This window comes from Lissotriton helveticus, chromosome 9 (assembly GCF_964261635.1).
Source record: "Lissotriton helveticus chromosome 9, aLisHel1.1, whole genome shotgun sequence".
Classification (NCBI taxonomy): domain Eukaryota; kingdom Metazoa; phylum Chordata; class Amphibia; order Caudata; family Salamandridae; genus Lissotriton; species Lissotriton helveticus.
Genome location: NC_136070.1, coordinates 611,595,541 through 611,623,508, shown reverse-complemented (window position 1 = coordinate 611,623,508; position 27,968 = coordinate 611,595,541). Strand labels below are relative to the sequence as shown.

Here is a 27,968-nt window from a genome sequence, read left to right as displayed (position 1 = left end):
TGTTCTTGGGATGTACTCTGCTCTGCATATGCTTTGTAGGCTCAGCAGACTGAGGATAAGGACACCAAACTAGAGAATTGTATTAAAATGAATAAACCTTTGCATTTGATTAAACAAACATTAAAATCATTAAATGTCTATAAACAATAATACAACATCTCAAAACTCAGATCAACATTTCGGTTGAACGGAATTGCTCTAAACCAGATTCATGACACCCCATACTTTAAGGGTGGCTTTCTGGGTCCAGAATCTAGTCACTGATATATCTCATCAACTTGGAGGGTATCATACTGGTCCACCCTCTGTTCCAGATTATGGTTTTCACACGTCACTCAAATCCACCAGCAGAGGGCCCTTGATGACTTTACCTGCCCGGGTGTGGTCGGTGGGCATAGTTTGTGAAAAGGACTCAACGGCGTTGCAAGATAACATAAAGTCATCTACTGCAAAGAAAATTTTCAAAGGGCTGTATGCTCTTTTCGTTTTTCTCCAAAATGCTGGGCTACGTTCTACGCTTGCACTCTTTCACACTGAAACTAAAGAGCAGTGGTCACTCTATGAGCTCAATATCTAGGCTTGACAGCCACAATACTTTGTATTTAAGGCTTCCAAAATATCTTACTGCTGACAAAGAGCACAAAGCCCTGCATCATTTTGGTCTCAAATTTTCAGAAACTGGACCGCATCTTTTCTGTTCTGGCCCACATGTACTTGCTAGTGGCTGAGAAGGGAAATCTCTTAACATCTCCATGCATCATTCTTCATGCTTTTATGTGTACTTTTCTTTCTTGGCTACGAATGTACACGCTACTTTTTGCTGCAATGGAGGCCGATTTGAAAATGATTACTTACCTTGCCCCGGAACAATAGAAATAAGTTAAGTGGCTTAGCTTGTTCGATTGTGGTGGCAAATGTACTGAACTTTATCTTTTAACAAGAGGCTACAGAAAATCTGCTGACCTTCTCTAAAGACATGTCTTCCACCTCCTGTGGAACGCTTGCACGCCAGTAGCGTGAAAGCACTAGTATTAATATACATTGGTCTGGAGCATCTAACAACCTGATCCTTCCATGCAAGTTTACTTGGACTGGGAGAAAAACAATAAAGTGGGACGAGATCAGATTTTGTTTCACAAAATAATTCTGAAAGCCTCAAAATAAATGGTCACAGTTCACTTTCAGAACCAATTTTTTCGGCACAGCAAACAGATAATATATGTAACTGAGTCAATGTAAACTTGCAGAATGCTTGAATTGTCAACTGTGAATGATTAGAATTAGGCCTGGACGAATTACAGTGGAGTAATTTCAGGAATTTAGTGTTACACTTGTTATGCGAAATTCTCAAAAATACTTTGTTATACCACTTCTCTTAATTATGTGCCATTTGTGGTAAAAAATTACCACTAAACCTGCCATTTATGTTAACATTTAGTGATCACAAGCCAACAACAGAACGCAAGCAGTTAATGTTTGTGGTGCTTTGTTTAAATGCATCCTTGCGCCATGAAAGGGTGCATTTTACACTAAAATATAGGGTGAAATTATGGATTTGCATTTTGCGTGATTTTGCAGAACATTTTGTGCAAGTTAGGAAAAGCAAATTATTCACATTTCACACACCCCTAATTAGAATCCATGCATTAGCACCAGTATTATCGGTGTGGAGTGAGTGGGAATAGAGGACGGTCAGCATAGTCTAAGACTTGCCCCATCTTCAATTTTCCGGTGGGTACAAATCAATCCATCATTTTATTTTTCTAAAGAATTTCTCTGTCAGTGAAAAAGCTATCAATGTTAAGACTTCAGTTGTTTTATCTCACTGACAGAAATGATTAGCTCCAACAAAGTTTTTAAACAAATTTACATCAAACCGATGAAAAACCTAGGGTTTCAGAGTCATATCACAACATCTACAATCTGTCAAGTCCTGGGAAACAACCCTGATAACGAAAATACATTATTTTACAAGCGCTACCATTGATCTGCGAATTAGATTTTTTTTTTTTGTTGCGGGTGGAACTAGTAGATCTGTTATATGAAGACATACAACGGTGGCAGCAGGATTATACAGTATATTGTTTGCCTGTCTTTTGTTTATCCAAACAAGCTCACATATTATCCTGCATAAAAAAACATGCTAAATTCACATCATTAATAAAATGCACTTCATCGCCAACACCTGAGAAGTACTGACTGGAAAGGACTGCATTCTCCATTTTAATATAAGGAAAGCAGGAACTAATGTGCTGAAACACATCAAGATAATTAATATGTGAATTAACTCTGAACTTGTTTAAACTAGCCAGCATTCGACTTGCATTCCTCAGATATATTTTAAATATATTTTGATCAGACTACAGATGTTTATAAACTAACCCTGTGAATATTGTCAGAGAGTTTCTGTGCTCAGACGTACGTTCCCGGATGTAGGTATAAAGCTTTCTGCTGGGATTACTAGTGGTGGGAGCGGGCAGACTCACAGCTTCATGGCCCACACTGGTGAAGCCCACCATTTCCATCAATGAGATAATACTAAGGGCCTGACTTACATCTTGGAGGATGGGTTACTCTGTCACAACGGTGACGGATATTCCGCCCACCAAAATATAAATCCCATAGGTTATAATGGGATTTATAGTCGGCGGATGGGATATCCATCACCGTTGTGACGGGGTCTGCCAAGATATAAATCAGGCCCTAACTCCTTAATTACAGCATTGGAGATAAACTGTCAAGAACCCTTTGGTGATAGCACTATGCCTGTGTGGACAGAGATGTGCAGAAAGGTAGGAAAGAAAAAACGACAGATCGAGTAAATTATTGGTTTACTTTGGTCCAGGTGCCCTAATTTGAGAATAGTTTTAACTGGCACATTTAAACTTGAGGTTGTCCCCTTAATTAATCACTACACCTTTAAGCATTGTGCACACATCGATGTTAAAATAAATAGAATACTGAACTTTACTTTGCAGACTTCATTTACTATTATCGATGTCTTGCTTTTGGAGGGAAATGTCCTTATCAATTCCCTCCCTTCTTAAAGGGAGACAAGGTGGACTCGCCTGGTAAGAAACAAACCACCCTGGGAGATGTTGTATTATTCTTTTGAAGAAGCACGTTTAGTACACTCCAATCACCTTTATTCCAGGTGGTCCTTTTTGTTGTCACATGCTTGGAGAGCTCAGATCATTGAACCTCAAAGTCAGGAGGAATGAGGCCCATCAATGTTACACCATATACCACCTTCATCCTTGTATGGCACATACAAAGGTGAGACTGCTGCGCACGTAGAGGGGCGAAAAATGCTTAGTGTGGCATAGATTTGTATTATTAATTGTCAGTAAGTGGATTTAAAGTCAGTAAATAGAAGATAAGTACAGGAGCTGAGTTGTGTGATTCCCACATAACTATATCTAGAACAATTCCAGTGGATGGCGGAAGGACTCAATAATAAAATTGGATGCAGTATTTGCAAACCACATTGGTCATCCTGACCTTGGCGATTGATAAAAGGTTTTACGAGAGGACATTCCAGTGAGAGCAGAAGGGAAGGAACGAAAGGTTGGCTGAAACATTACAAAGATCACATTATCTACTAATCAAGAGTCCTAATTTCACTGGCAAACTACTGTATGCGTCCACAATGTCCAATTCCACCATAAAGCAGCACAGCAAATCAATGACATTGTCTTTATTTCAAACTTACCTTTGTTTGTGGCAGTTAAATCTATCAAATGCTCTTTCCCTTGGGTCACTTAAAGTTGCCTTAGAGCTACCTGGTGGACCCCACTGTTACTGGAAGGCATCTTCAAGAACACAAGATCTCTAGCAACAACTAGAAATAATTCCTGTGCAAAATGATACTTTTGGGCAATTTATTACTCCAGTGCACCCATAAAGCACCCAGATGGCTAGAAAACCAAATCAAATCATGGCTTTTTGTCTGCACCTCTTCCCTTCACAATTAATATAACAAAATTACTCTCTGACTTTCAGCGATAGTTCCCCAAAACTAACACATGCTCCTCTAACCGAGAAATGAACTCACTTGCAATATGAGGAGGGAGCACAGCAACATAGTCCAGTCCACACTCCTTTAGGACTTCATACATGCGGATGTGGTCTTCTGTCACGGGGAGGACGCGTGGCGGTACCTTAGCGATATCCCAGAACAAGAAGGCTGAAAAGATCGGTCAGAAATAAATCTTACTTAAGGGCTTAGGAAGGCTTAGAACTTGAAGTTGGAAGAGAGCATAATATGGAACAATTGGGGAAAGGGGTTGAGCAATCTGAAAGTTCTGAAATATTCTCAATTGAAAGGAGGAGCGGAGTTGGAAAGGAGACATACAATGGGGCCAAGTGGAAAGACAGAAAAGGTGACAGGGTTAGAACTGTGGTACCAGCCTTTTAAAAGCAATATGGATCTACTGGCTTTGCTGCCGAACACCATGATCTGCACATATGCTCAGTCTTCATGCATTAAGGCTTATGTATCATGATGCTAAAGCGGCCCAGCGTGATAACCTATGCATAAGCATGCATCACCACGCATGCATGTGCATTTGGAATGACGAGACTACTTAACTGGACATTAAGAAAGGAACAGCTAGGCCGCAAACTGCGACCAGCAGATCCTACAAACAAAAAAGGAACAAGAAATAAAAACAAATGCCACTGAGATGGGTGGGGGAACACAGACTAGAGGGTGGGCTGAGGAGCAACAAGAGGAGGGGTTTAAACGTTAAAAACAAACCCTGCAGGACGAACAACACAAAGGTGGGGATATACAAGATCGAAGAAGCACATGCAGGGGAAGGCAAGGAAACAGACACACTCTGTTTATATCCAAAGCTCTCTTCCCTGCCGAAGTGACGGGTCACTCACGAGTGGGTGCAGTCTGCGGCGGCGGGGCCCCGCACTCACATCACGCTCAATTTCCTCAGTGATTCTTTCAAAAATCAGCACTCGTAGACAAAAGGGTAATGCCTCTCCTGGGTTTATTTTTACAGTGTCAACAGACGCGTTTCAGCTACAAGCCTTCGTCAGTGTTGTCTACGCGCGCCTGGCAGCCAAAGCATTTAAAGGGGTGTCATGTGATCGTATTCACATTTAGAAGAGGGACTGTGACCGATGTGCTAGGGGTCGCGCCATATTGGAAAGTGCAATGCTATAATAGCATGTATGCATTTCCCTGCTCTGCAAAGCATGAAGCCGTGGATCAGCCAATCATCCTAGTATTGGGGTTTACATGTTTAGCCATTGCCCATGTTATTACACATCCATATCATTATATATTAATAAATTGACATTTAACGATGAAAACATTCGTAGGTCTACGTATTGCCGTGTATCGGCAGGTCACCCCAATGATGGGGGTTCTTATGGATGGCCGGCAGGCCCCTATACCTAGGATAAAGAAAAGGGCACAGCTTACCCTGGCCTCGGTCTCGAGATATTCCATTCTCTACCGCACTTAAACGCTTAAAGTTATGCAATCCATAATAGCTCACTACTGCTGTTGTTCTAATGCCCAGCCAACTAATCAACACAATGGTTTAGATGAAAATTAATCAAATTAAATTTAAAGTCATATAGTTCATCGTAAAGGTGGAAAAAGAGTTCATGGATGCTCTTCTCCACTCCCCATGGATGTTTCAGACAAGTCTCAAAATTTCAAGCAAGATTACATTTCAGTCATGAATCGTATTTCGGAATATACATCATCATCTTCCATTCAGTTATCGTTTTGATCCCTAATGTATTACTTGTATCCAGCTAGTTCAATTCAGTTTATCCAGTAAGTGGCATTATTTGCCCAGGTGTACTGCAAGCTCTTCTCCGCTGTTGAGCCCCAGCGGTGCCTTGGTCATCATGTCGATTATGTACCTCGATTCAAGGCGTCTGAGCTGTTTCAACCTGTCTCCTCCCCTGATATTTGCTGGAATGTAATCTAGGCCAAAATATTGGAGTTTATTCCTATCCTTATTATGTTTTTCACAAAAGTGTCTTGCAACTGGATAGGCTGGATCAACTCTCTCAATGGCCCGCTGGTGTTCAAGTATCCTGATCTTTAAGGGATGAATCGTGCTGCCCACGTATCGAAGGCCGCATGGACAGACAAGGCAGTATACCGCAAAAGGTGTGCTACATGTGAGAAACTTCTTGATGGGTCTACTCATCTCAGCCCCAGCCACCCAGTATGACAAAATCCTTCTACTCCCTGCGCAGGCCTTACATTTGCTGCATGGGAAGAAGCCCTTCATTTCTACTAGTCCGCCAGCCTTAGGTTTCTTCTTTTCATAATGGCTTCTCACCAGATTATCTTTGAGGGATCTCGCTTTGCGGAAAGTTATTAAGGGTTTCGGAGGAATGTCCTCTTTGATTACTGGATCCGTCAAGAGCACATGCCAGTTCTTGGCAAAAATTCGTCTGAGGTTCTGCGACTCGGTACAGTATGGTGTGATCATCCTGAATTTTCCACTTATATCTGTCTCCTTGGTCGATTTAGGTTGTAGCAGGCTTGCTCTTGGCATCTTTCTTACTTTTATTAGGGTTTTGGTGAGTGCCTGAGTGTCATACCCTCTCGCAGTGAATCTTTCGATACAGTTTTTTGCTGCTATTTCAAAGTCCTCATCCCTACTGCTGTTTCTTTTCAGTCTCAGTAGCTCCCCGTAAGGGATACTCTGGATGAGTTTCATTGGATGGTTACTGTTAGCCATTAGCGTGGAGTTTCCGGCTGTCGGCTTACGGTATAGCGAGGTGTGCAATTTGCCTTCACTCACAAACACTCTGAGGTCGAGATAGTCCGCTGCCACCGGACTTACTGTCCCAGAGAAGTGTAAGTTACAGGTGTTATTGTGAATGATCATGATCAAACTCTTTGTCTCAGTGATTATGGGTCCACCATAAGTTCGGTTACAATGTCTTTCTGGTTTATTCTCTCTTCCTTTCTCTGTGCATGCTGTGTTTTCCTTCTCTCACATAGATATACACAAAGTTCAGCTCTTGGGAGCCATCGTCAGGAGCTAGAAATAATATTGCACTTCACAGATAACATTGTAGGCACCGATGAAACAGAGAGGTTAATATCATCATAATTTTTACCAATTGCTCTCTGTGTAAGTTAAGATGTAAAGATCTTAGGCCGCACAGCATTTTACACACTGTGTTCCCTGACTCTCAATTAATGTAATTTCTAGAAGCAATACCAACACAATGAACTAATATGAGACAACTACTGGTATTACTAGACTATTATGAATCAATCGAATAGTATAGGATTTGCACTTGCACTTTTCCATGGGGCTTCGGGAAATAGATGACCTGTAGTCCACCATGGGGGACATTCGAATTTGCACATATGAACAAAAACATATTTTAGGAGTGATTAATTGTAGTATTATGCACTAGCACTTAAGAGTTAACTAAGTATTTTTGCGAACTTTGCACCTGGCCATGGCGTTCACGGAAAACATGATATACATTCCATTAGGAAGGATACGCAAATTTTGCATAGTGTCTGAATAAAACATATTTTGGAGTAATTCTGTGCAATACAATGCATTAGCACTTTAGATATATATGTATAAGTACATATATATAAATATATATATATAAATATATATATATTATATACAATCACACACACACATATATATATATTCATATGCCCCTTCCCCTCCTTAGATTAATTTCATTGTAGCATGTAGAACTGATATAGGCTGTATTTTCAGAACATGATTGAACCATCTAGAGATACACAGAAAAGAGTGTCATAATTTTCTGATTGTATGTAAATGCCCACTTGGGCTTAATTTAATGTTGTTGGCGTGATTCACACAGTTCACACAACCCTATCAGGTTGAAGAACTGAGATTGATGTATGCAGGAGCAGGGACCTGCATGTGACCTTTGCTCACACGATATGTTGGATTATTTAAGTAGTATATTTAACACTTAAATATTTATATTTAACAGAGTTGACTTATTTGAAATGTAGTGTCTCAGAGATGAAGCAATGTGTGTTACTAATGAAATGATATGTAGCAATAAGAAAAATTGGGACCTGTGACAAGATGGTGCCGTAAGAAACTAAGGATGTTTTGTCTTTCCTATACTTTTACCACACTGGCACTGTATATACGGAGTACTTAAGAGTTTGTACCCAAGTTCATGAGCCCTGTTGGGTAGAAACGCGTTGAGTGTTGTGGCAATAAGCTCTACCTACCTACCTACACACACACACTCTCTCTATCTCACACTAATGACTATAGGTCTTTGACAAGAGACAGCTAAAGCGGACTGTAGGCTTAACCTAAAACTTTTCTTTTTTAAATCATTTGAAAAATATATGATCAATTAATGAAAAGACAAAAGAGAAAATAATCGCATGTATTAAATAGCAAGTAGAAAAGGAATGACTAGCAGTTCGTGCCGTAGAAAATACAATTGAAGAGAGCAACAATAGAATGAGAAATTAGAGAACCAATTTAAACATTTAAAGCATGAAAAGGGTAAGGACATGGGCTGTACAAAAATGCATCAAGATGAAAAAACACACACACGAAGAGATGCCCACACCTGACATTCTTCAACTTTCTTCACTATGACTGCTAATAAGTATACTTAGTTGGTTAAGTGCAACTGCACTAGGGTGAGGAGGGGGAAAAAGAGGAAAGTGGGATTGTGTTTATCGTGTATTTATCACAGGTTCACATCAAAGCAGATCTTGCTCAGCCCATCATCTTCGTATTAGAAAAAGGTACTATTGAGCTGGCAAATATTTCATAATTTGGTGAATGAATTCCGTGAAGCGCAAACTGTGAGGAACACAGGAGTGAGATCTATCATGGAGTACACAAAAACCGAAATAAAAGTAGCTGAAAAACAGAACCAACTTCCAATTATTATTAACGGTATTCCGCACTTTCAAAACAGATCACCGAGCTGAACAAACAAGAACATTAACATGTTATGCACTACACATAACATAAACTGGAACAAGGGATGGGTTACAAGAAAAAGTGGGCAATGTATTGCACCCTAACCAAGAACTTCTGTTTAGTCATCACAAAGGCCATGTGCAAACTGAAGAGCAAGAACTGTAAAAAAGAAGCAGATTCTTGGGTACCGTGAAGTGGTTGACCAACTGTTACGGCAGTGCTACCATTTTTTAAATTAAAAAAGTGAGTGAAATGAGGCTGCCTCAAAATGAGGAACATATTAAAGCTATTAATGAAGAACATGTCAGTGGTGTGTAGATCCCACCTAAGCTGTCTCTCCCATTCACAGCACATGCACTAGAGGCACCGGTGACTGTGCCAAGTTCCATTGATACTCGCCTACGTATCATGGTCTCCGCTGTAACTGGTAACTAGCAGCACATGGCACTGATGGGAGGCAGGAGTGAAGCCGAGGAGTGAACCAGGACAAGAGGCACTGCCAGGAGAGGTAGAAAGGATGGAAGAGATGGGGAGGAAAACAGGATGAAAGAAGATGAAAGATTGAAGGGAGTCTGAGAAGTAACGAGAGAAAGGACAAATAAATATAAGGTTGGGTAAGGAAGGTGAGTTAGGGTATTGTTATAGAATGGGGGACAGCAAGATAAGAGGAATAAGGAGGTTTTAAGGTGCCATAAAATGAAGCGTACAGCCAAGGCAAAACAGCATATACGAGAAGGGTTAAACTGTTGGTTAGAAAGAAAATCAGCAGACTGGTTGCGACATCTGGCTCTCGGATGAGACTCAAAGCACACAAGAAGGCAGTAAAAGGAGTGGCCACTGGCGGAAGGGGGTGACTGCAGTGGTAAGAAGAGGAAAGGAAAAGTCACCCGTGGTCAGTGTGAGGAACCGGCAGTGATCGGGTGTGTGAGTACAAGATAGAGCTGGGCAGTGTGAAGAGCAGCCAATGGTCAGCAGCGAGAGGATCATGCGCTAGAGGGAGGTGGGAGTAGCAGCAACTGGTGGGCTGTGTAAGGAGCCTGAACAGATGGGCAGATGAGGATGCCAGCACGGGCCCCAGCAGCGCAAGGAGCATGCACAGCTGGGCAGGTGTAAGGAATTAATGAATAAGTTAGAAATGGATCACTGACGCAATATTGTGTAACAAAACTATTGTGTCAAAAATATAATTTACAAAAATATCGTTTCATTATCCTTAGAATGGCAAGTAAAAAAATCTCAAAAAATATATATATAATTTCACACTAATATAGTTAAAGACCTACAAAATATTGTTTCTTAATATGTATAGATAGTTTAAAGTAGTAAATCTTAAGCATTTTATTATATACCATTAATATAATGTTCATTAAATATATCTTACTAATATTTAATATTATATATAAATATAAACTTATGCAAACACACATACATGTATATATGTGTGCATGTTTATATATCTATATCTATATAAAATGAACAATTAAAAATATATATTTTACATGATATTCTTTTTCTGTTCAATTATTTAAAGGTACAACTAATATATATATTTGTATATATATGTGTGTGTGTGTGTGGATCTCAAATCAATACCCTTTCAGGCTTAGAGTGCCACACAAGTTAGAGCTAAACCTCTCTGAAGAGCTGCAATGACAGCGAAACACGTCAGGGGTTGCTTTTATTAATCTCAGGGTGGCTTGGATTGTATTTTACCAATCCAAAGCTGTAATACTGTGCCTGGAGTGGTAAATGCCCTTGGGACACTAGAGATTACTATTAATAATCAAATTAAAATTTCTAATTCACTTAAAATCACAAACTATAGTAAAAAAATGAATAACAATTATAAAAATAATAATAACACATAAAATTTATATATGAACTAAAACACCTTAACATAACTATATAATTGAAAAATATATTAATAACAATATTTTCAATAAAGATATTACTTACCTGAAAAGAACAATATTGTTGACAACGATATTTCTGCATCACAATATTTTTGTATTACATTATTTTTTCCCAATATTTCTGTCTCCCGATATTTAAAACTCAATATTTTGTCCAAAGTCCTTTAGAAATGGCAGGCAGTGTGAGAAACAAGAACTGATGGGAAGTCTGAGGAGCTGCCCAGATGGGAAAAGCCTGCAGGCATTACTAGCTGGCAATAGGAAAAGTGGGTGTTGGTTGGCAGTGCAAAAAGTCAACAGTGACAGCTAAATTTAAAAGTTAAAGCCCAATCTGTTTGTAGCCAAACTCTAAAAAGATTGTTAGTCTGATACCAAGTCTGTGGAATGACTATTCTAAAAGGATGACTGAATAAAGAACCACAATTTTATTAACAACTAGGAGGCTAGCATTATGCATAAACCTTTTATTCAATCTTCTGAGCAGCACTTGAAAGCTTCCAAAATAGAACTTTGAAACATCACAATAAAATAAAACTCTCAGTCACATAAAAGCTCCTTGTCCTCCATTGTTCTCCTCTTTTGATTGATTGCTCCAGCTAACAGTTATTCTTCATCACTCCTATGCCATACTTTCATTTTCCATATAATAAAGTAGAATAAAGAAATACATCAAGAAGAAACATATCCATATCTACTTTTCTTAATCACCAAAAATCTCCAAATTGTAAACAGCAATACTTTAACTATTCCACTTTCAACAAACATACTTGCCCATTCAAAATGTTCTTACCACCATAAAGAATTTCCTTCAATGGGAAGTGTGGGTGGGTGGATAATGCAAGCCTCCTAGTCTTTAATAAAATCGTCATTCTTTATTCAGTCAACCTATAAGAATCATCCTTTTATGTCAAGACAGGAGGCTAGCATTATGCATGATCAAAACTTTTCAAGGCATAACTTGAAACATGTTCCACAGTCCTAAAATAACACCTCCTCAAGGTGTCTGCGTTACACCAATCTGCTGCTTTTAACACGACTTCTAACCGCCCTCCTAACATACACACTTTGCTCGCCATGGCCCCTATAACCGAATGAGCTGAACATTTTGACAAATCTACACCCACTTCTTTCATCATCGATTTCACCCATTTTGCAATTGTAGCATTTGATATACCTTTAAATGGCTGTACATAAAAGATCAACAACTGATTTTCCCCTGCAGATCTTTTCCATAACAGTCTACGCTCATACTTTTTTAAACACCTCACAACACATAACTTAGGGATATTATCAAAACTTGGATAAAAAAAAATGGAACCAGACATAGTCTTAATCTATTTCCAGATTTCATAAAGCCCTCTATTTGGTTAATAAAACCTAACAGATAAGTCCAAAGGCCTAATATCCTGAAAGAAATCAAACACAGCAACATTGGCAACTTCTACGTCCATTCCCGTATACCTAAATATTTGTTTCCTGGCCAACTCTCAAATAGCTTGAGTACTACATCCACATCCCATAACGTCCGATACTTAGTGGCTATTGCAACCTAACTTCTTTCATTACTCTGTACACCAAAGGGCTTCTTCCAATAGAACCAAAGAATGACCTGCCGCTATAACAGACTTATAATGATTAACTGTCCTATTTGATAAACCTTTTCCAAACAATTCTGCTAAGAAATTCAACACTTCTACCTCATTCAAATCCCTTCCATGCACCAACGTGCCCAAACTCGCCAAGATCCTCTTTACTTCTTCCTTGTACCAGGTGCCCAAGACTCATTGAGCAGTTCTGAAGCTGATCCCAAAAGACCTGAGAATCATCCAGAATTCCTGACACCTTCCATATTAGAAGGTCGAGCAAACCCACTGATACTAAAGGATGTGTCGCTTCCTCCACTCCTTTCAAAAGTCCTACTCACAAATAATTAAATAGGAAATGTCAACTGCCATCTCCAACAGAGTTAGAAACCAAACTTGTCTTTTACAAAACGGGGTCATAAACACTACCTGACACATTTGTTTCCTCACCTAAACTAACACCCTCTGTATCATCGAAAAATGAGGGAATGCATAACCCTTCATTCCCTACCAATTTTAAATGAAAACACCCACTTCTATCGCTCGTGGATCTGGTCTCCAATTTACATAATTTCGTAATGAATTGTCAATCTGGACTCAAAAAGATCTACCCCAAAGGGACCTAAAATCTCCTGAATCTTCTGTAACAAATCCTCCCTCAGCTTCCAATTACTGTAATGTGCCAAATTCCTTGAACTCCAACCCGCTATTACATTGCATATACCAGGTTAATAATCTGCCTTCAGGATACTTTTGTGTCCTAAACAAAATTCCCATATTTCCCGAGTTAAATCCAACAATCTTTTTGATCTTGTTCCTCCCAATTTGTTTATATAGGTCACTGCCGATATATTGACCATCCTTAAAGGAACAGAATGACCTTCCAATTGTCTCCGGACACTCTGCAAGACAAAGAATCATGCTTTCATCTCCAGACAATTTATGTGACTCTCTGATGTGATTTTCGAATGCATTCCATACACCGTGTTTCCTAACAGGAGCAACAAGCTCGCCATCCAAATTTGCTCGCATCCGATTCCAAAATGAAATCTCGTTGTACCCCAAATATCACATTTCCATTCCATGTATCAATATTCTCCTTCCACCATTGCAACTTTGCCTTTGTATCCTGACTCAAAACTAATCTGTCTCCATACCATCGACCTAGGGAAAGACCCAACATCTTCAACTACTCTAATGTCCGGTAATGTAATGGTCCAGGAAAAACTGCCTGAATTGATGAAGACAGGCCAATCACTCGAGCTAACTCCCTCAACATCACTTCATCTTTCTTCAACAAGGCTTTCACTTCTCATCTTATCTTATCTTTCTCAATTTCTTCTCCGGTAACTGCAACTAACAAGTCATTGTGTCCACTTCAAACCCCAAAACTCCAATTGCCGTGTTGGAATCAAAATTGATTTCTCCATATTCACTATGAATCCCAAATTCTCCAACAAATCCTTCACTAGAACCAGCTGGCTCTTGAACTGCTCCAGCCCTACCAACAGGATATCGTCCTGGTATATTATCATCTGAACTCCTCCTTCCTTTAAATATCCTACTACAGATGTCAAAACATTTATAAAACACCAAGGGGCCTAAGATAACCTAAACGGAAGACACTGCAACTGGTATAAAACCATTTTCCAACAGAATTGCAGATATTTCCTGCTCTCTTTCCCTACTGAAATTATGAAATAGGCATCCTTGAGATCTAATTTCACCATCCAATCCTGTTCCTGCAGCATGTCTCGCAACATTTGCACCCTTTCCATTTTTAAATGCCTGTACACTACATATTGATTCAAATTTCTTACATTTATTACTGGCCTCCATCCTTTGCCCTTTTCCCTGCATAAAAAAACTGTTATCACAAAGCATTGCTTCTCCTCTCCGACCTTCACTGTTGCTCCTTTAGCTAACATTTGCTTTTCTCCTCTATCACAATGTGTTCCAACTCTTTGTTGAACTCCAACTCGCTTGGCTCCCTTACCAGATAGGGCAGACTTACAAACTGTTATTTGATATCCTCTCACGGCCTCTAAAATCCAGACATCTCTTGTTAATTGTCTCTACTGATCGTGGAACAATCTTAAACTTCCTCCCACCTTTATGGGGATAAAAACAATAGAGGTCTTCATTCTCACCTTGTCCTGAATTGGACATTTGCCCTCGACCTCTATTCGATATATATTTTCCTCCTTTTCCCCTTTAGAGATAGAAACCTCCTTCATTTCCTCTGAAAATATAATTTTCCATTCGCTTGGTAAACAGAATAATGGCTCTTATAATTGGTTCAGCTGAAAGGTTGCCCTCTCCTTCCAGCCTGCCCAGAAAAACCACCCCTATTGAAAACTCTGTTCATACTGAACAGCGCCTTATCTAAACTGGTAAACGTTGGCACGTAATTTCCCAAGGATTTCACCATATCTGCACCAACTAAAAGGCTTTTGTCGTCCTCTCTAGTCTTCCTTTTGGCCAAATCACCCAGTTTTGTGTTAATGCGTATCAAGAAAGTTTTCAGTCACTCTGCTATTAGGCCCACGTTAGCATAGCCTAAAAAACATATTGCATGTTGGCACCATCCCCTCAACAAATCACTATTCAGATATTTTCCTTTAATGTAAGCATCTTTCACCAAGTCAAACATTCTTGACAATGGCCCCAGAATATCTAGGAGCCTGTTTTGACATTGTTTGAGAGATCTCTCCAAACCTTTTCTAGGATCCCGCCCCAATTTGAACAAAATAACTGATAAACTCTGGATCTAAAGTCACACTCATTGTCACTTTATCATCGATTACCAGCCAAGAATAATATGCCTTCATTATATTGCGCTCCTCTTTTTCTTAGGGCCTCCTGATCTTGTGTTGACACATGATCCAAAGGCCACCAATTATTTCCTCGGGATGTCTTATGTCACCGGGATCAAAAAGATTCTCCCCCATAGGATCTGTTACTTTCTTTGACCTTTCATCTATTTTATCTCCAAATTCCTTATCAAAATTATCATTATAATCCAAATCCAACACACATTCATCCAAATTGGATGAACCTCCTTTTAATTCCATCATGTTCGATGGTACATCACTCGCAGTGCTTGACTGCCACTTCTGTGTGCCGCTTAGGGCACCCTCTCCTTCTGAGCCACTTAGGACTCCCTTCTTACTTGATGTCACTTCCACATGTTTTCTCTTCCTTGTGTATATACCCACAGGGCCTCTCTGCAAATCCTCCTCATCAGAGACTGAAAAATATTTATTGTCCTTAACTCAGGCCATCTTCCGCTCTTTCTGTAAAGCCTGTTTTACAGACCCCTGGACTGCACTGCCCAACTCTTGAGCAATTATTTTCCTTATGATGCTCTCCTGACAAGACTCACTACCTTGTTGTTCTATATCATCTAGTAGGACCTCACCAAATATCCTTTGTTTTAATGTAAGTTTCTATTTTACATCAATCTCTCACAATTGAATCTTTTTCCTCAACAGTTTCACCTCAAATGTGTAAATCCGACTTCAACTGCCGATATTTCAGTCACAGCGCTGTGCCAAGCTTTTTGTTTCCAAGCAACGAGCTTTGCAAACCTTTTTCCCAACAAAATATAGCAAAATGTTGAAACACAAGGCCTACCACCTTCCAAAAAACATACCGCTGTCCACAAAGCACACTATTTCCTTACGAAATAGAAGCTCAAGCTCACCAATTGAGTGTCTTACCACGGCTTGGCAGGACGTTATGACGCACGCCTGTGTGAGGAGAAAAAAACACTCTCCTTGTGCACAGCAATCGAAGGCACTGCACTTCACCGGGTCCAAACGCAAGGACGAAATCAAACGTTCCTCACATACGAACTCGAGGTAAAACTCCTATATTAATTCCTTTTTAAAACAATCCCTCAAATATTTGCCAAATACTTAGCACAAAGGGCGAGAAAGAAAAAAAATCGACTTTATACTAATAGCTACACAGTTAATATACACACTACATTATTTAAAAATCTTATATTTCCCCATAACAAAATAAAGATCTTCTAACATACTAATCACTTCTACCCATAAATTGGGTAAACATAAACACATTATGTCAAAAACAACTCTAACCTAAAGAGGGCCATAGTCGATATCCTCCTACTGCAGGAAACTAACCTGATGGGTACTAAGGTCCTGTGTCTACAGTGATATGGGTTTCAGCAGGTTTTCCATGCCGGATTTACGAAGGGCTCAAGGTGAGTAGCGATCCTGGTGCACCGCAGGGTCCCATACGTACATGCAAAGCAGTGGGCTGATACGCAGGGGCGCTACTTGTTTATCCGGGGCATGATTGGGGAGGACCCCCTGATACTGGGTTGCGTGTATGGCCCCCCTTACAGTGGAAGCTGGTGGAGAGGCTCCTTACCTAATGGGCCGACGTGGCTGATGTGGCCTCTGTGGTGGGCGGGGACTGGAATGATGTTATGGATGTGGTTAAGGACAGGAGCAGGGATGGGGGTGGCTTGGGCTGAGGTAAGGCCGCAAAACTGCGCTCCTTGGTGGCAGGTCTTGACTGGGTAGATGCGTGGCGGCACGTGCATGGGGACAGACGGGAGTACACATATCTTTCGGCGGTTCATAAGTCCTTCTCTGGAATCGACAAAATATTTGTTCTCCGAGTGATGGCTGGTCGGGTGGCGTCAGCTGAGATTCTCCCCCGTGGTCTCTCGGATCACTCCCCGGTGTCCGTTGAGCTTCAGATAGGCAGGGAGCGAAAACCATTCCATTTGCGCCTCTCGGTGTGGCACCTGCAGAATGATGAGTATGGGAAACACATGAGCGAGGCAATCGCTCCTATCTCACCATCAATGAGGGGTTTGTCTCCAGTGCCGCGATATTGTAGGAGGCTCTGAAGCCTACTCTGCGAGGTGTGGACATAGCCTGGTGTGTAGCGGCCCGCAAAAAGTGCAAGGAAGAATTGGTTCTGGCTGCGGCAGAAGTGGAGGCGCTTGAACGCCGGGGCCAGGAAGCAGGCAAAGGGCAGGTGGTGAGACAACTGCTCCTGGCGCAACAGTCCTACGCCGCTCTCCTGATAGATGAGGCTCGACAGATTAGGCTGGCAGAGTAGCAGGATATGTCATTGGGGAGACAAGTCCGGCAAGATGCTACATCAGTTCTGCCAGGGCACTTTTCACTCCCAGGCCCTTCCGGGGGTACTGGATGAGGCGGGGGTGTTGATTACAGACCCTATGGCCATAGCAGAGAGCTTCGCTACATATTATGCAGATCTCCGCACCCCTCAGGAGTGCTTGCCGGAGGCTTCAATTGACAAATTCATAGCGGACCGCCCGCCCAAAGCGGTGTCGGAATAGGTACGTTAGCAGCTGGAGCTCCCTCTGACAGATGAGGAACTAGGCACAGCCCTGTGTGAGCTCAATTCTGGGAAGGCGCCTGGACCTAACGGGTTCCCAAGCAAGTTCTTCAGACGGTACAATCTACAGATAGCCACTTATTATCAGGCGGCCTTGGAAGAAGCCAGGCGGAGGGCCGGCTCTCCCCGGATTGGAGGCATGCGGAGGTCGTGGTGTTCCATAAGCTCGTCCGGCCCCCGGAGCAGCACTCCTCCTATCTCCCCATTTCTCTCCTGAACGTGCAGGCCAAAGTCTTGGGCAAAGCGTTGGCTAACCGCCTCTTATCTCACCATTCGGCACTGGTACACCCGGACCAAGCCGGGTTTATGTTATGTTATGTTATTTGTTTTTGTACCGCGCACAGCTGCCCAGCAAAGGGGCGTCCTGGCGCACTGAGAAGGTAAACACAACACAACGTCGAAAGTGGAGCAGGCTCAGTCAGAAATTAAGCAAACAGGAAAGTTTTTATTGCCCGCCTAAACTGGAATAAGTTGTCTATTGCCCGAATCTCAACAGGAAGGGAGTTCCATAACTTTGCGGCCACCACTCGAAAGGAGCGGCCGCCCATTCTGCTTAGTCTGAAACGAGGGACCATCGACAAATGCATGCCCAGGGATCTCAAGGATCGCAAAGGGACATAAGGACTTAGAAGGTTCACCAGGATTTGTGGAGCCATACCTTTGAGGATTTTAAAAGCCAGGCAAAGTACCTTGAATTTAATCCTCTGGCTCATAGGGAGCCAATGTAGCGAGTGCAGTGTTTTAGAAACCGAGCACCGTTTAGGCAGGCCCACCACCACTATGGCTGCAGTATTTTGCACTCGCTGCAGTCGAGTGAGTTCTGCCTGGTTAATCCCGGCCAAGAGCGCACTGGCATAATCCAACCTGGATAGCACCGACGCCTGAACCACCAACTGTCTGGTGGGGGCGTCAAAAAATTTAAGTATTGGCCTAAGTCCTCTGATAATGCCATAGCAATAGCCTGCCACTCTCTTGGTATGGCAAGTGAAACTGAGAGCCGGGTCCAGCCAGACCCCAAGGTTTTTTATCTCCATTACAGGAGAAGGGGTCAACCCCAGTTCCTGAGGCCACCAATTATCATTCCACAACCCCACCTGCTTTCCCACCACCATGACCTCTGTCTTCTTAGTATTCAATTGGAGACAGTTCAGATTCATCCAATTAGCCATGGCACATATACCCTCGCGAAACCTAAGGGCCTCCACATCAGAGTCCCCACTCAACGTGACCGCCAGCTGCGTGTCATCCGCATACGAGACCATTGTCAGGCCCCAGCGTTTGACAACCGCAGCCAACGGTCTAACGTATAGGTTGAATAAAGTGGGGCTCAAAGATGACCCTTGTGGGACCCCTAGTGTCAGCGGGTAAGATTTAGATTTGCCGGGTGGGATAGCAACCTGGAATGATCTATCCGTAAGGAAGGACCGAAACCAGCACAGCGCGGACCCCCTAACTCCCACTTCCTCAAATCGCTGCAGAAGGATGCCGTGTGAAACCGTGTCGAACGCGGCACTCAGATCTAATAACAGGAGTGCCGCAGTTCGACCAGCATCCAGCACGGAACGCAAATGCTCGACCATAAAAAGTAGGGCAGTCTCCGTGCTGTGGCCTGCACGGAACCCGTTTTGGGTGGGGTCTAAGATGTTAGCTCTGGCAAGATGGTCTGCCAGGATCCCATTCACATGAGCCTCAGCAACTTTAGTGGCCCATGGCAGTAACGAAATGGGGCGGTAGTTCTCAGGCTTTAGAGGATCCAATGTAGCCTTTTTTAGGATGGGTGTGACTACCGCCTGTTTCCACCTAATGGGCACAGTTCCTGAGGCCAGCGACAAGTTAATAAGAGCTAGCACAGGGGCACGACATACCGGCAGCATGTCCCTCAACTGAACAGGTTTAAGTGGGTCCGCAGGGGAGCCTGACTTAATTTTCCTGCTCAGAGAATCAAATACCTCCATAGATAGGGGGGGTAGAGTATCTAACTCCACACCACCGTTCATGGAGCAGCTGCGTGGTTCTGGAGTCAGCAGGTCGGTGGGGAAAGTGCGATAGATTGCTTGCACTTTTTCAAGAAAGAAAGATGCCAGACTTTCGCAATGGGGGTCCGAACATATTTCTGTTGCAGTGATCCTCTTAGCCATAAGGTCTTTTAATACCTTGAATATCAATTTAGAGGGATTGGGGCTATTCAGAAACTCCTGTGCATAATAGGCTGCACGAGCTCTGCATACCGCTCTATGATATACTTTTGTTTTGCCCGCGTAACAAGTTTTAAGCGCAGGGTCGAAGGATTTTCTCCAACGCCTTTCGGCCTGCCTACAGTCTCTCTTGAGAGACGCTAGAGTGCTGTCATACCAAGGGCTGTGATCTTTAGCCCGCCGTTTAGACCAGACCAAGGGGATCAAAGAGTCAAGGGCATGAGAAATCCATTCACAAAAGGAGTCATAGCCACAGTCCACATTAGTGAAAGGGCCCAGAGGGGCTTTCTCCAATAAAAGATAAAAATCCTCTAACTTTAATTTGTTCCACTGTCGTGTGAGGGTAGTTTTATTCTGAGAAATAAAAAGGGGTTCCGACATAGGAATAGTCACTTTCACCAACATGTGGTCGGTCCAAATCAGCTGAGTAGGGCAACCTATGTTAATTCCCTCTAAATTAGTAAAAAGTGGATCGAGAATATGTCCGTCTCGATGTGTGGGGAGAGTCACCAGCTGTGAAAGCTGAAGAGCTTCTAAATCAGCCAAGAAGCTCCGGATAGAGGGTAAGGATAAACAATCAAAGTGCAAGTTGAGGTCTCCAAGCACATTAAAATTCGCACATCCTAGCGCCTCTGAGCTAATAAAATCCGGGAGAGCGGCCCTAAAGGCAGCATCGCAACCCGGAGGACGATAAATTAAAAGGCCAGAGAAGGTATAATGATGACTAAAAGAGATTTTAAAACGGGCACATTCACATCCAGAGAGCTTCAGGTCCTTCCATTCACAGGGATAGCACAGCTTAACCGCCATAGCAATTCCACCCCCTCTCGTGCCACGATTGAGAGTGAACACAGCCTAGTCCGGGGGGAAGGCTAAGTTAAGTATGGAAAGATCCGCGTCCTGCAGCCAGGTCTCTGTCATAAAAAGAGCATCAGGGGACTCATTAGTGAGGAGATCAAAAATCTCCGAATGATGCTTTACCAGGGACCTGACGTTCAGGTTGCAGATGGTAATATCGCGCACTCCCGGTGCGCCTTTCTGCCGGGATGGTAGCTCTAAGGATCGAATGCGAGAAGGGGATGGTAAAGTCCAGCTGCAACACGTGCAGCGATGTGGGCCACATAACGGCCCCACTGGGGGCAGAAAACAGGCAGAAAGCCTGCCTCGTATCGCTAGCAAATCATCCCTGCAATACCTGATAGTGATTGTAGTCATCCTGTGCAGCGAAAAGCGTAGAGTCCTGCCGCGCCCCACGCTTCCTTAGCGCTGACGGGCGCAGACGGGCAGGACTCTGGCAAGACTCTGGCACAGCGAAGGCACGCCCGCTGCGCAGAACCGCTGCGCGGTTAAGGGAGTTTTAAGTAGGCGTCCCTCGCCTCAGCCTGAGCGCTCGACGATGTAACCCAGCCGGGTCCACACCACTCCAATATGGCGCCCAAACCCAATCCCACCCGAGGGACCTGACCCGCCAAGCGGCGGTGGTGGTGCCAATTAGAATGCAGGTAAGGGGGCGATAGTATGACCCTAGAGGAACCAGGAATAAAACAAAAGAAAGTTAAGTAAGAACTCCAAAATAAGGTGGTTTAAAATAATAGCGCAGCTCGAGGAGCGCTTGACGCAATGCAGCACGCATGTACCTTCTCGGCTGGACTGCCGATCTGGTCGCCTTAAGTAGGCGTCCCTCGCCTCAGCCTGAGCGCTAGAGCGCTCGACGATGTAACCCAGCCGGGTCCACACCACTCCAATATGGCGCCCAAACCCAATCCCACCCGAGGGACCTGACCCGCCAAGCGGCGGTGGTGGTGCCAATTAGAATGCAGGGAAGGGGGCGATAGTATGACCCTAGAGGAACCAGGAATAAAACAAAAGAAAGTTAAGTAAGAACTCCAAAATAAGGTGGTTTAAAATAATAGCGCAGCTCGAGGAGCGCTTAACGCAATGCAGCACGCATGTACCTTCTCGGCTGGACTGCCGATCTGGTCGCCTTAAGTAGGCGTCCCTCGCCTCAGCCTGAGCGCTAGAGCGCTCGACGATGTAACCCAGCCGGGTCCACACCACTCCAATATGGCGCCCAAACCCAATGCCACCCGAGGGACCTGACCCGCCAAGCGGCGGTGGTGGTGCCAATTAGAATGCAGGTAAGAGGGCGATAGTATGACCCTAGAGGAACCAGGAATAAAACAAAAGAAAGTTAAGTAAGAACTCCAAAATAAGGTGGTTTAAAATAATAGCGCAGCTCGAGGAGCGCTTAACGCAATGCAGCACGCATGTACCTTCTCCATGCATGCATGTACCTGCCCACATTTACCTGCCCCAGAGGGCGACAAGACATAACATAAGGCGGGCGCATGTGGCAGTGGCGGCTATCCGACAAACGGGGGAGCCGGCGGCACTCCTCCTGGCGGACATGGACAGGGCATTTGACTCCCTAAGTTGGGTCTACTTGTTCGCCCTACTGCACAGACTTAATTTTGGCCCACGTTTTTTGTCATACTTGAAGCTCCTATATACTGATTTGACGGCGTCGGTATGGGTGGCAGGAGCGGTCTCTTCCAGCTTCTCTATCAGACGAGGCACCAGGCAGGGGTGCCCCCTGTTGCTGTATTTATTCGCCCTGGCCATGGAGCCATTGGCGGCTTGGGTGCGCATTGACGCACAGATCAGGGGCTTTGAGTGGGCCCCGGGTTTGTCGGACAAGATCGCACTTTATGCGGACAATGTCCTCTTTTTCCTTACAGCACTGGACAGATCGGGGCCACGGCTCCTGCGGATCATGCAGATCTTCGGGGAAAAGTCGGGGCTATATATGAATCCCCGCAAATCCACACTGTTGGGTCTAGGAGATTGGGTGAGAGTAGGCACATGGGCGTCCGTGTTTCAGGTGGCGGTGGGTGGCCTCAACTATCTGGGGGTATTCCTCTCGGATGTGCCGGCCATCTCCTGGGAACGGAACCTGGCACCGATATGGGAGCAAGTCCGTGCAGATATAAAAACCTGGTTGGGCATGCCGTTGACAATATACGGCAGATCAGCAATTTTTAAGATGGTAGCGCTTCCTTGATTACTCTACCAGCTACAGAATCACTCGTACCCGATCGCACCTAGATGGTTCCGGTTGGTGAATTCCGTGCTTGGGCAGTTCCTGTGGGAGGGGGAGCAGTGCGTGTAGCACTGCGCACATGCTTTCTATCCACCCACTGCGGAGGACTCGCAACCTCAGATATCCTTTCGTATTACCAGGCCTCGCATTTATTAGTCCTTAAGGAGTGGTGGTATGGCGACAGGGGGGACCCGGCTTATGCATTGGAGCGTCGACTTATGGGGCCTCACACGCCACACACTATTCTTTTCTCGGCATCGTTGCGAAGCGCGCTGCCACCAGTCACGCGGGTAGTATTCATAATTTAGAGGCAGTCGTTGAGGCGCATGGGATGGTGGAATACCCTGACCCAAGAAACTCCCCTATGGCACAATGGGTGCCTGCCCGACCTGGCGGCCCTACACGGCTTCCCGGGCTGGAATGCTATAAGTATCTCTACCCTGGGTGATGTCGTGAGGGACGTGTCACTCAAGTCCTTTCGAGAATTTCAGGGGTAATTTTACATGCCCCGGTCCCAGTTCTTTCGGTACCTCCAACTCAGCCATGCACTATCCCCCAGGCTAGAGGGCCTGGAATCTCTCCCAGAATGTATCCCGTAGGAGGTGAAGGTTTTCATTGGGGATCTAGAGACAAAGAATATCTCCCGGATCTACCAGTCCCTGGTTACTCAATGTTCCCCCCTACTTCAGAAGCTTCGGGGGGATTGGGAGGAGGATGTGGGTACACTGGAGGAGGAGGATTGGACGGAGGTCCTTCCCCCCCCCCCCCCCTCCCCAGGGTGCAGCCATAGCGATGCATCTCCACCGGGAGGAGGGCACATTTATGCATACTGTTTGGCAGTTTTTATCCCTTGACTGATTTTGGAGGGGGTGTTTTTCTGTCTGTCGGAGGTCTTGGGGTGGGAACTCCCGCGTACGCCACAGTTCGCCCTGCTCCATGTCATGGAGGGGATAGGGGGTAATGTTTATAAAAGACATCTCATGCAACTGGGCCTCACATTGGCGAAACATGATATAGCCAAGCCGTGGAAGGATCCACAGGCCCCCTCGGTGGCAGCATGGAAAAATGGCCTGGACTTTTGCATGGGGCTGGAACAGCCAGTCTTTGTAGCCAGGGGATGCCCACGTAAGCATTACAAAATATGGAAACGATGGGCGGACTATCGGGGTCTGTGGCTGGAGCCTCCCATTGTTGCGGACGATCTTCCAGTGGAGTAATTGCTGAGTCCCATGGGCTTGTTCTGGTGTAGGGTGGGGGGGTCTGGGGGTGCGTGTACCTATGCTAATACTCTTTTGTTCTATACATACTGCTCGTGGACTGGACTCAATGGACTTTGTGCGACGCTGGGGGAGACAGGGAGGGGGGAGTTGGGGGGTCTTAGTATCCTTCCCCATATACTATGTCATGTGTAGGAGAGTAGGGTCTGCTTCCTATGTTCACCCCCACTTTTTGCTCTGATCTACTGGTTTTTCGACTCTAGTGTGGCTGTGGGCCTGCTAATCAGACCCACAGCCCAGCTGTTCTCTCTCTAAATTCATACCATGTACTTTAAGTACATATCCAATTGGGTATTGGGCCACCTTTGTGAGCCCCTGTATAGTGTACCATAGGTACCCAGGGCATAGGTGCATCCAAAGTCTACCAGGGGCTGCAGCATGAATTATGCCACCCTCTGGCTGGCCATCCAAGTTGACACAGCTGGCTGATCACTCAGCTGGGGCAAGGTTGTGTAATTACCCCTTGCTTAGGTATAGTATTCCTATACCTACCATTATATATAGACACATATATATACCTATAAGTCACTCCTATGGCAGGCCTTAACAATCCTGGGGGCAGAGTGCTTGGTTTTATGTGAGATGGTGCTCTAGCATGAGCCGAGCCTGTCTGCAGCTTTTGGAACCATGTCCCTATAGCTGTTCTATGATCTAGCCATAACATATACTCTTAAGTGCATTATAATCCTCGCGGTTATTGCTAACTTTCGTTTGGCTTTATCAAAACATGTCGTGTAAGGTGTCATACGTTCTGGCGGCGGGGTTAGCATTCTACCCTTCCAGAGGGAGAAGACATGTAGTTGTAGCTTTACCCGGTTAAAGTTAAACAGAGCCTCAGCATCACAAAATGGATGCTGCTGCCACAGACACAAGTCTGACCTCCTGCAGCTGGGAGCCCTTCCAGCGAGGGAGGCCTGGACAATAGGTTTCCTGTCTTGGGAGGTACTAGCACCTCCCCAGACAGGCTATAGTGTATTGGGGAAGGGTGGGTTGAAAGGAATGAGACACTGCCGGGGGCACACAAGGTGTCCCATGCATAGTCCGGTTCAAACCAGTTGCTGAGGCACTCCAGCCCCAGCTCTGGCGCGAAACTGGACAAAGGGAAAGGGATGTAACCACCCCTTCCCTGGTCCCACCCATAGGAGGGACCTAGTAGGTAATCCAGCCCCTTTAATTCGTATAAAGCTAGGAGCTGAGTCTAGAGACTTTAGATTATCCTGAACTGAAACTCTGAAAAGAAACTCTGGACCTTCGACATTCTACTGCATCTAGAAGACTGAAGAATCTCCCTTGTGATCAAGGAGTGACCACCCTGTGCAAACAGGCACCACCTAGCGAATTGCCGGTTTGCTTTGTCGCCGCTCCCGAAGGATCCCGACGACCCTGCTTCACAGGACTGGACTTCCAGACTTCTCTGACCCCGACACTCACCTCCAGCAAAGCTGAGGCCTGTGGGGAACACGAGAGACGTGGGACCGGACACCTGGCCATTTTGCTCTTTGCTACACTGTGCAGCTTCTGAGGGATCCTCAAAGTTGTGCATTGGGACTTGAGAAGCCCCAACACAGAGTCGTAAGTGCACCGAAGCTCAGCCCTCCACACTCCACGAGTGCTGCGTGGGGTCTGCTCTTGCATTTCCTCTTGACGCGTCTTCTCGGTTGCTAGCCCTCTGGCTAGTGGCCATCTTGATGACTCCATTTTGAAACAACGCTGCTTGCCTGGTTGCTCTGGGCTTGCTCCTGCTTTCCTGCAAAAGGGAAGCCACACAGACCTTGAGGTACATATAATTCAAGTCTTAAAGTACTTTAGTTCTGGGGCGTGGTTTCGGCGCCGACCGGGATGGCTGCGTGAGCGAGTTGCTCCGCGCCGAGTCCCGTTTTTCATCCTGATATACTTGGCCCCGAAACCCCTGGCGGCGTAAATTGAGCTCCGGAGGGGTCGCTGACCCAGAGTAGAGAGTTGGACCCCCGTCAGGACCCTGGGCGACGCGTGCGGCCGGACCTGGCGGCCTGGCCGACCCGACTGGCGTGCGGAGGCAAGATGGCGGCGCCGCCGAAACGAGAGAGCTAGTGCCGGACCATCGCGGAGTGGCGAGCGCGCTGGAGGCTCCTGGGAGGTACCGGCGGAGAGGCAGCCCGGGATGAGAGCCGGGAGAGCAGATCCGGAGCGGCGGGGGAGAACAGCGGTGGAGGACTGGTAGAGACGTTGCCCCTCCCCCCCATGCTCCCCGGTCCCTGGCTGGAGGACCGGGCCCTGAACTGCGCCAGTGACGGCGCTGCTGGCTTGTGAGGCCGGCCCATTGTCGGGACTGCCGCTGCTGGAGCTGGGCTGCCGGGGTCTGCACGATCGGAGCCCCGAGTGCCTCACTGAGGACCGCTGCGCAGTGGAAGCGCACAGCGGGTTGGCGGCGTGCTGAGGGTGCAGCCGCCCACGGCTCTTGGGTGCCCCGGGGAGCGGCCGGACCGAGAAGCGGAAGGCGGATTGGACACCGGAGGCGGGATCAGCCCGGTGGGGGTCCGTGGAGCACTGGGCTGGTGAAACTGCGACTGAAGACCAGCGCGTGCTGGGGCCTGCGTGGTGTAGTACTGCGAGGAGCAGTGGGCTCAGGTTACCCGGACATACGGCCTGATTGACCTACGTCTGCTGGCCTTATGGGAGGGGCGCACTGGGCTTCCCCCCCCGAACATTGCAGGCTCTGGAGACGCTGTGAGTGTGCTGGTGGTGCTACGCAGAGCGCGCCTATGGAACGGCGGTAGGCGGCCACACGCAGACAGGGGCCTGCTAGTACTGCTGGGACAAGTTGGATCTGGGGCAAGGAGAGCTGCACCTGACGCTGTCTGCCCTCAGGCGGCATCGGGTGGGGCCGGGGACGGACGGCCAGGGGGATTGCTACGGGCAGCTATCATCGGTGGAGGCTGCTCGAGTGGCGTGTTTCCAGCGTTCCAGATGGCCGCGCTGGGAGCTGCCCTCGCCGCACCACCCGTGCGGGGGGACGGGAATGCCACGGCTAAAGATGGCGGTACCCCAGGCCCCGTGGAGACCTCACCACAGGAACAGAGGTTGAACCTACGCCTTGACGCCATTTTGGACGCGATTACTGCTACGAAAGAAGAGCTGCACCAGGACATTGCGCAGGTGGCGACGGGGCTGGGCTTGCTGAGAGCGGACCACGCCAAGCTCTCTGATAGAGTGAAATCGAACGAACAACTGCTTCAGGAGCTGAAACCGGCGGTGGTCACAGTGGAACATAAACTAGAAGACGTTATTGGCCGACTGGCGGTCCTGGAGCGTAAAGCGGAGGACGCGGAAGGACGTAACCGGAGGAACAACGTGAGGGTGGTGGGCCTTCCGGAGAAAATTGAGAAAGGTGATGCGGTATCCTATATGGAAGACTGGTTCCGAACGGTGGTGGCGCCGGAGGGTCTGTCCCCCTTCTTCTCTCTGGAAAGAGCGCACAGGGTGCCGGCCAGGCCGGCCCTAGAGGGCCGACCGCCTCGGCCGATGGTGGTCAAGTTGTTGCACTTTAAAGACTGGGATTTGCTGATC

The 27,968-nt window shown here is 45.7% G+C and overlaps 1 protein-coding gene across 1 annotated transcript in view; it reads right to left on the bottom strand.

Annotated features, from left to right (window-relative positions):
- The window catches only part of LOC144781674 (flavin reductase (NADPH)-like), a 115,418-nt gene that overhangs the window by 26,693 nt on the left and 60,757 nt on the right, over positions 1-27,968 (bottom strand). Inside the window, exon 4 of the mRNA XM_078660648.1 lies at positions 4,055-4,186. Within this exon, the coding sequence (XP_078516774.1) occupies positions 4,055-4,186 (132 nt within the window). The remainder of the gene's footprint in view (positions 1-4,054; positions 4,187-27,968) is intronic.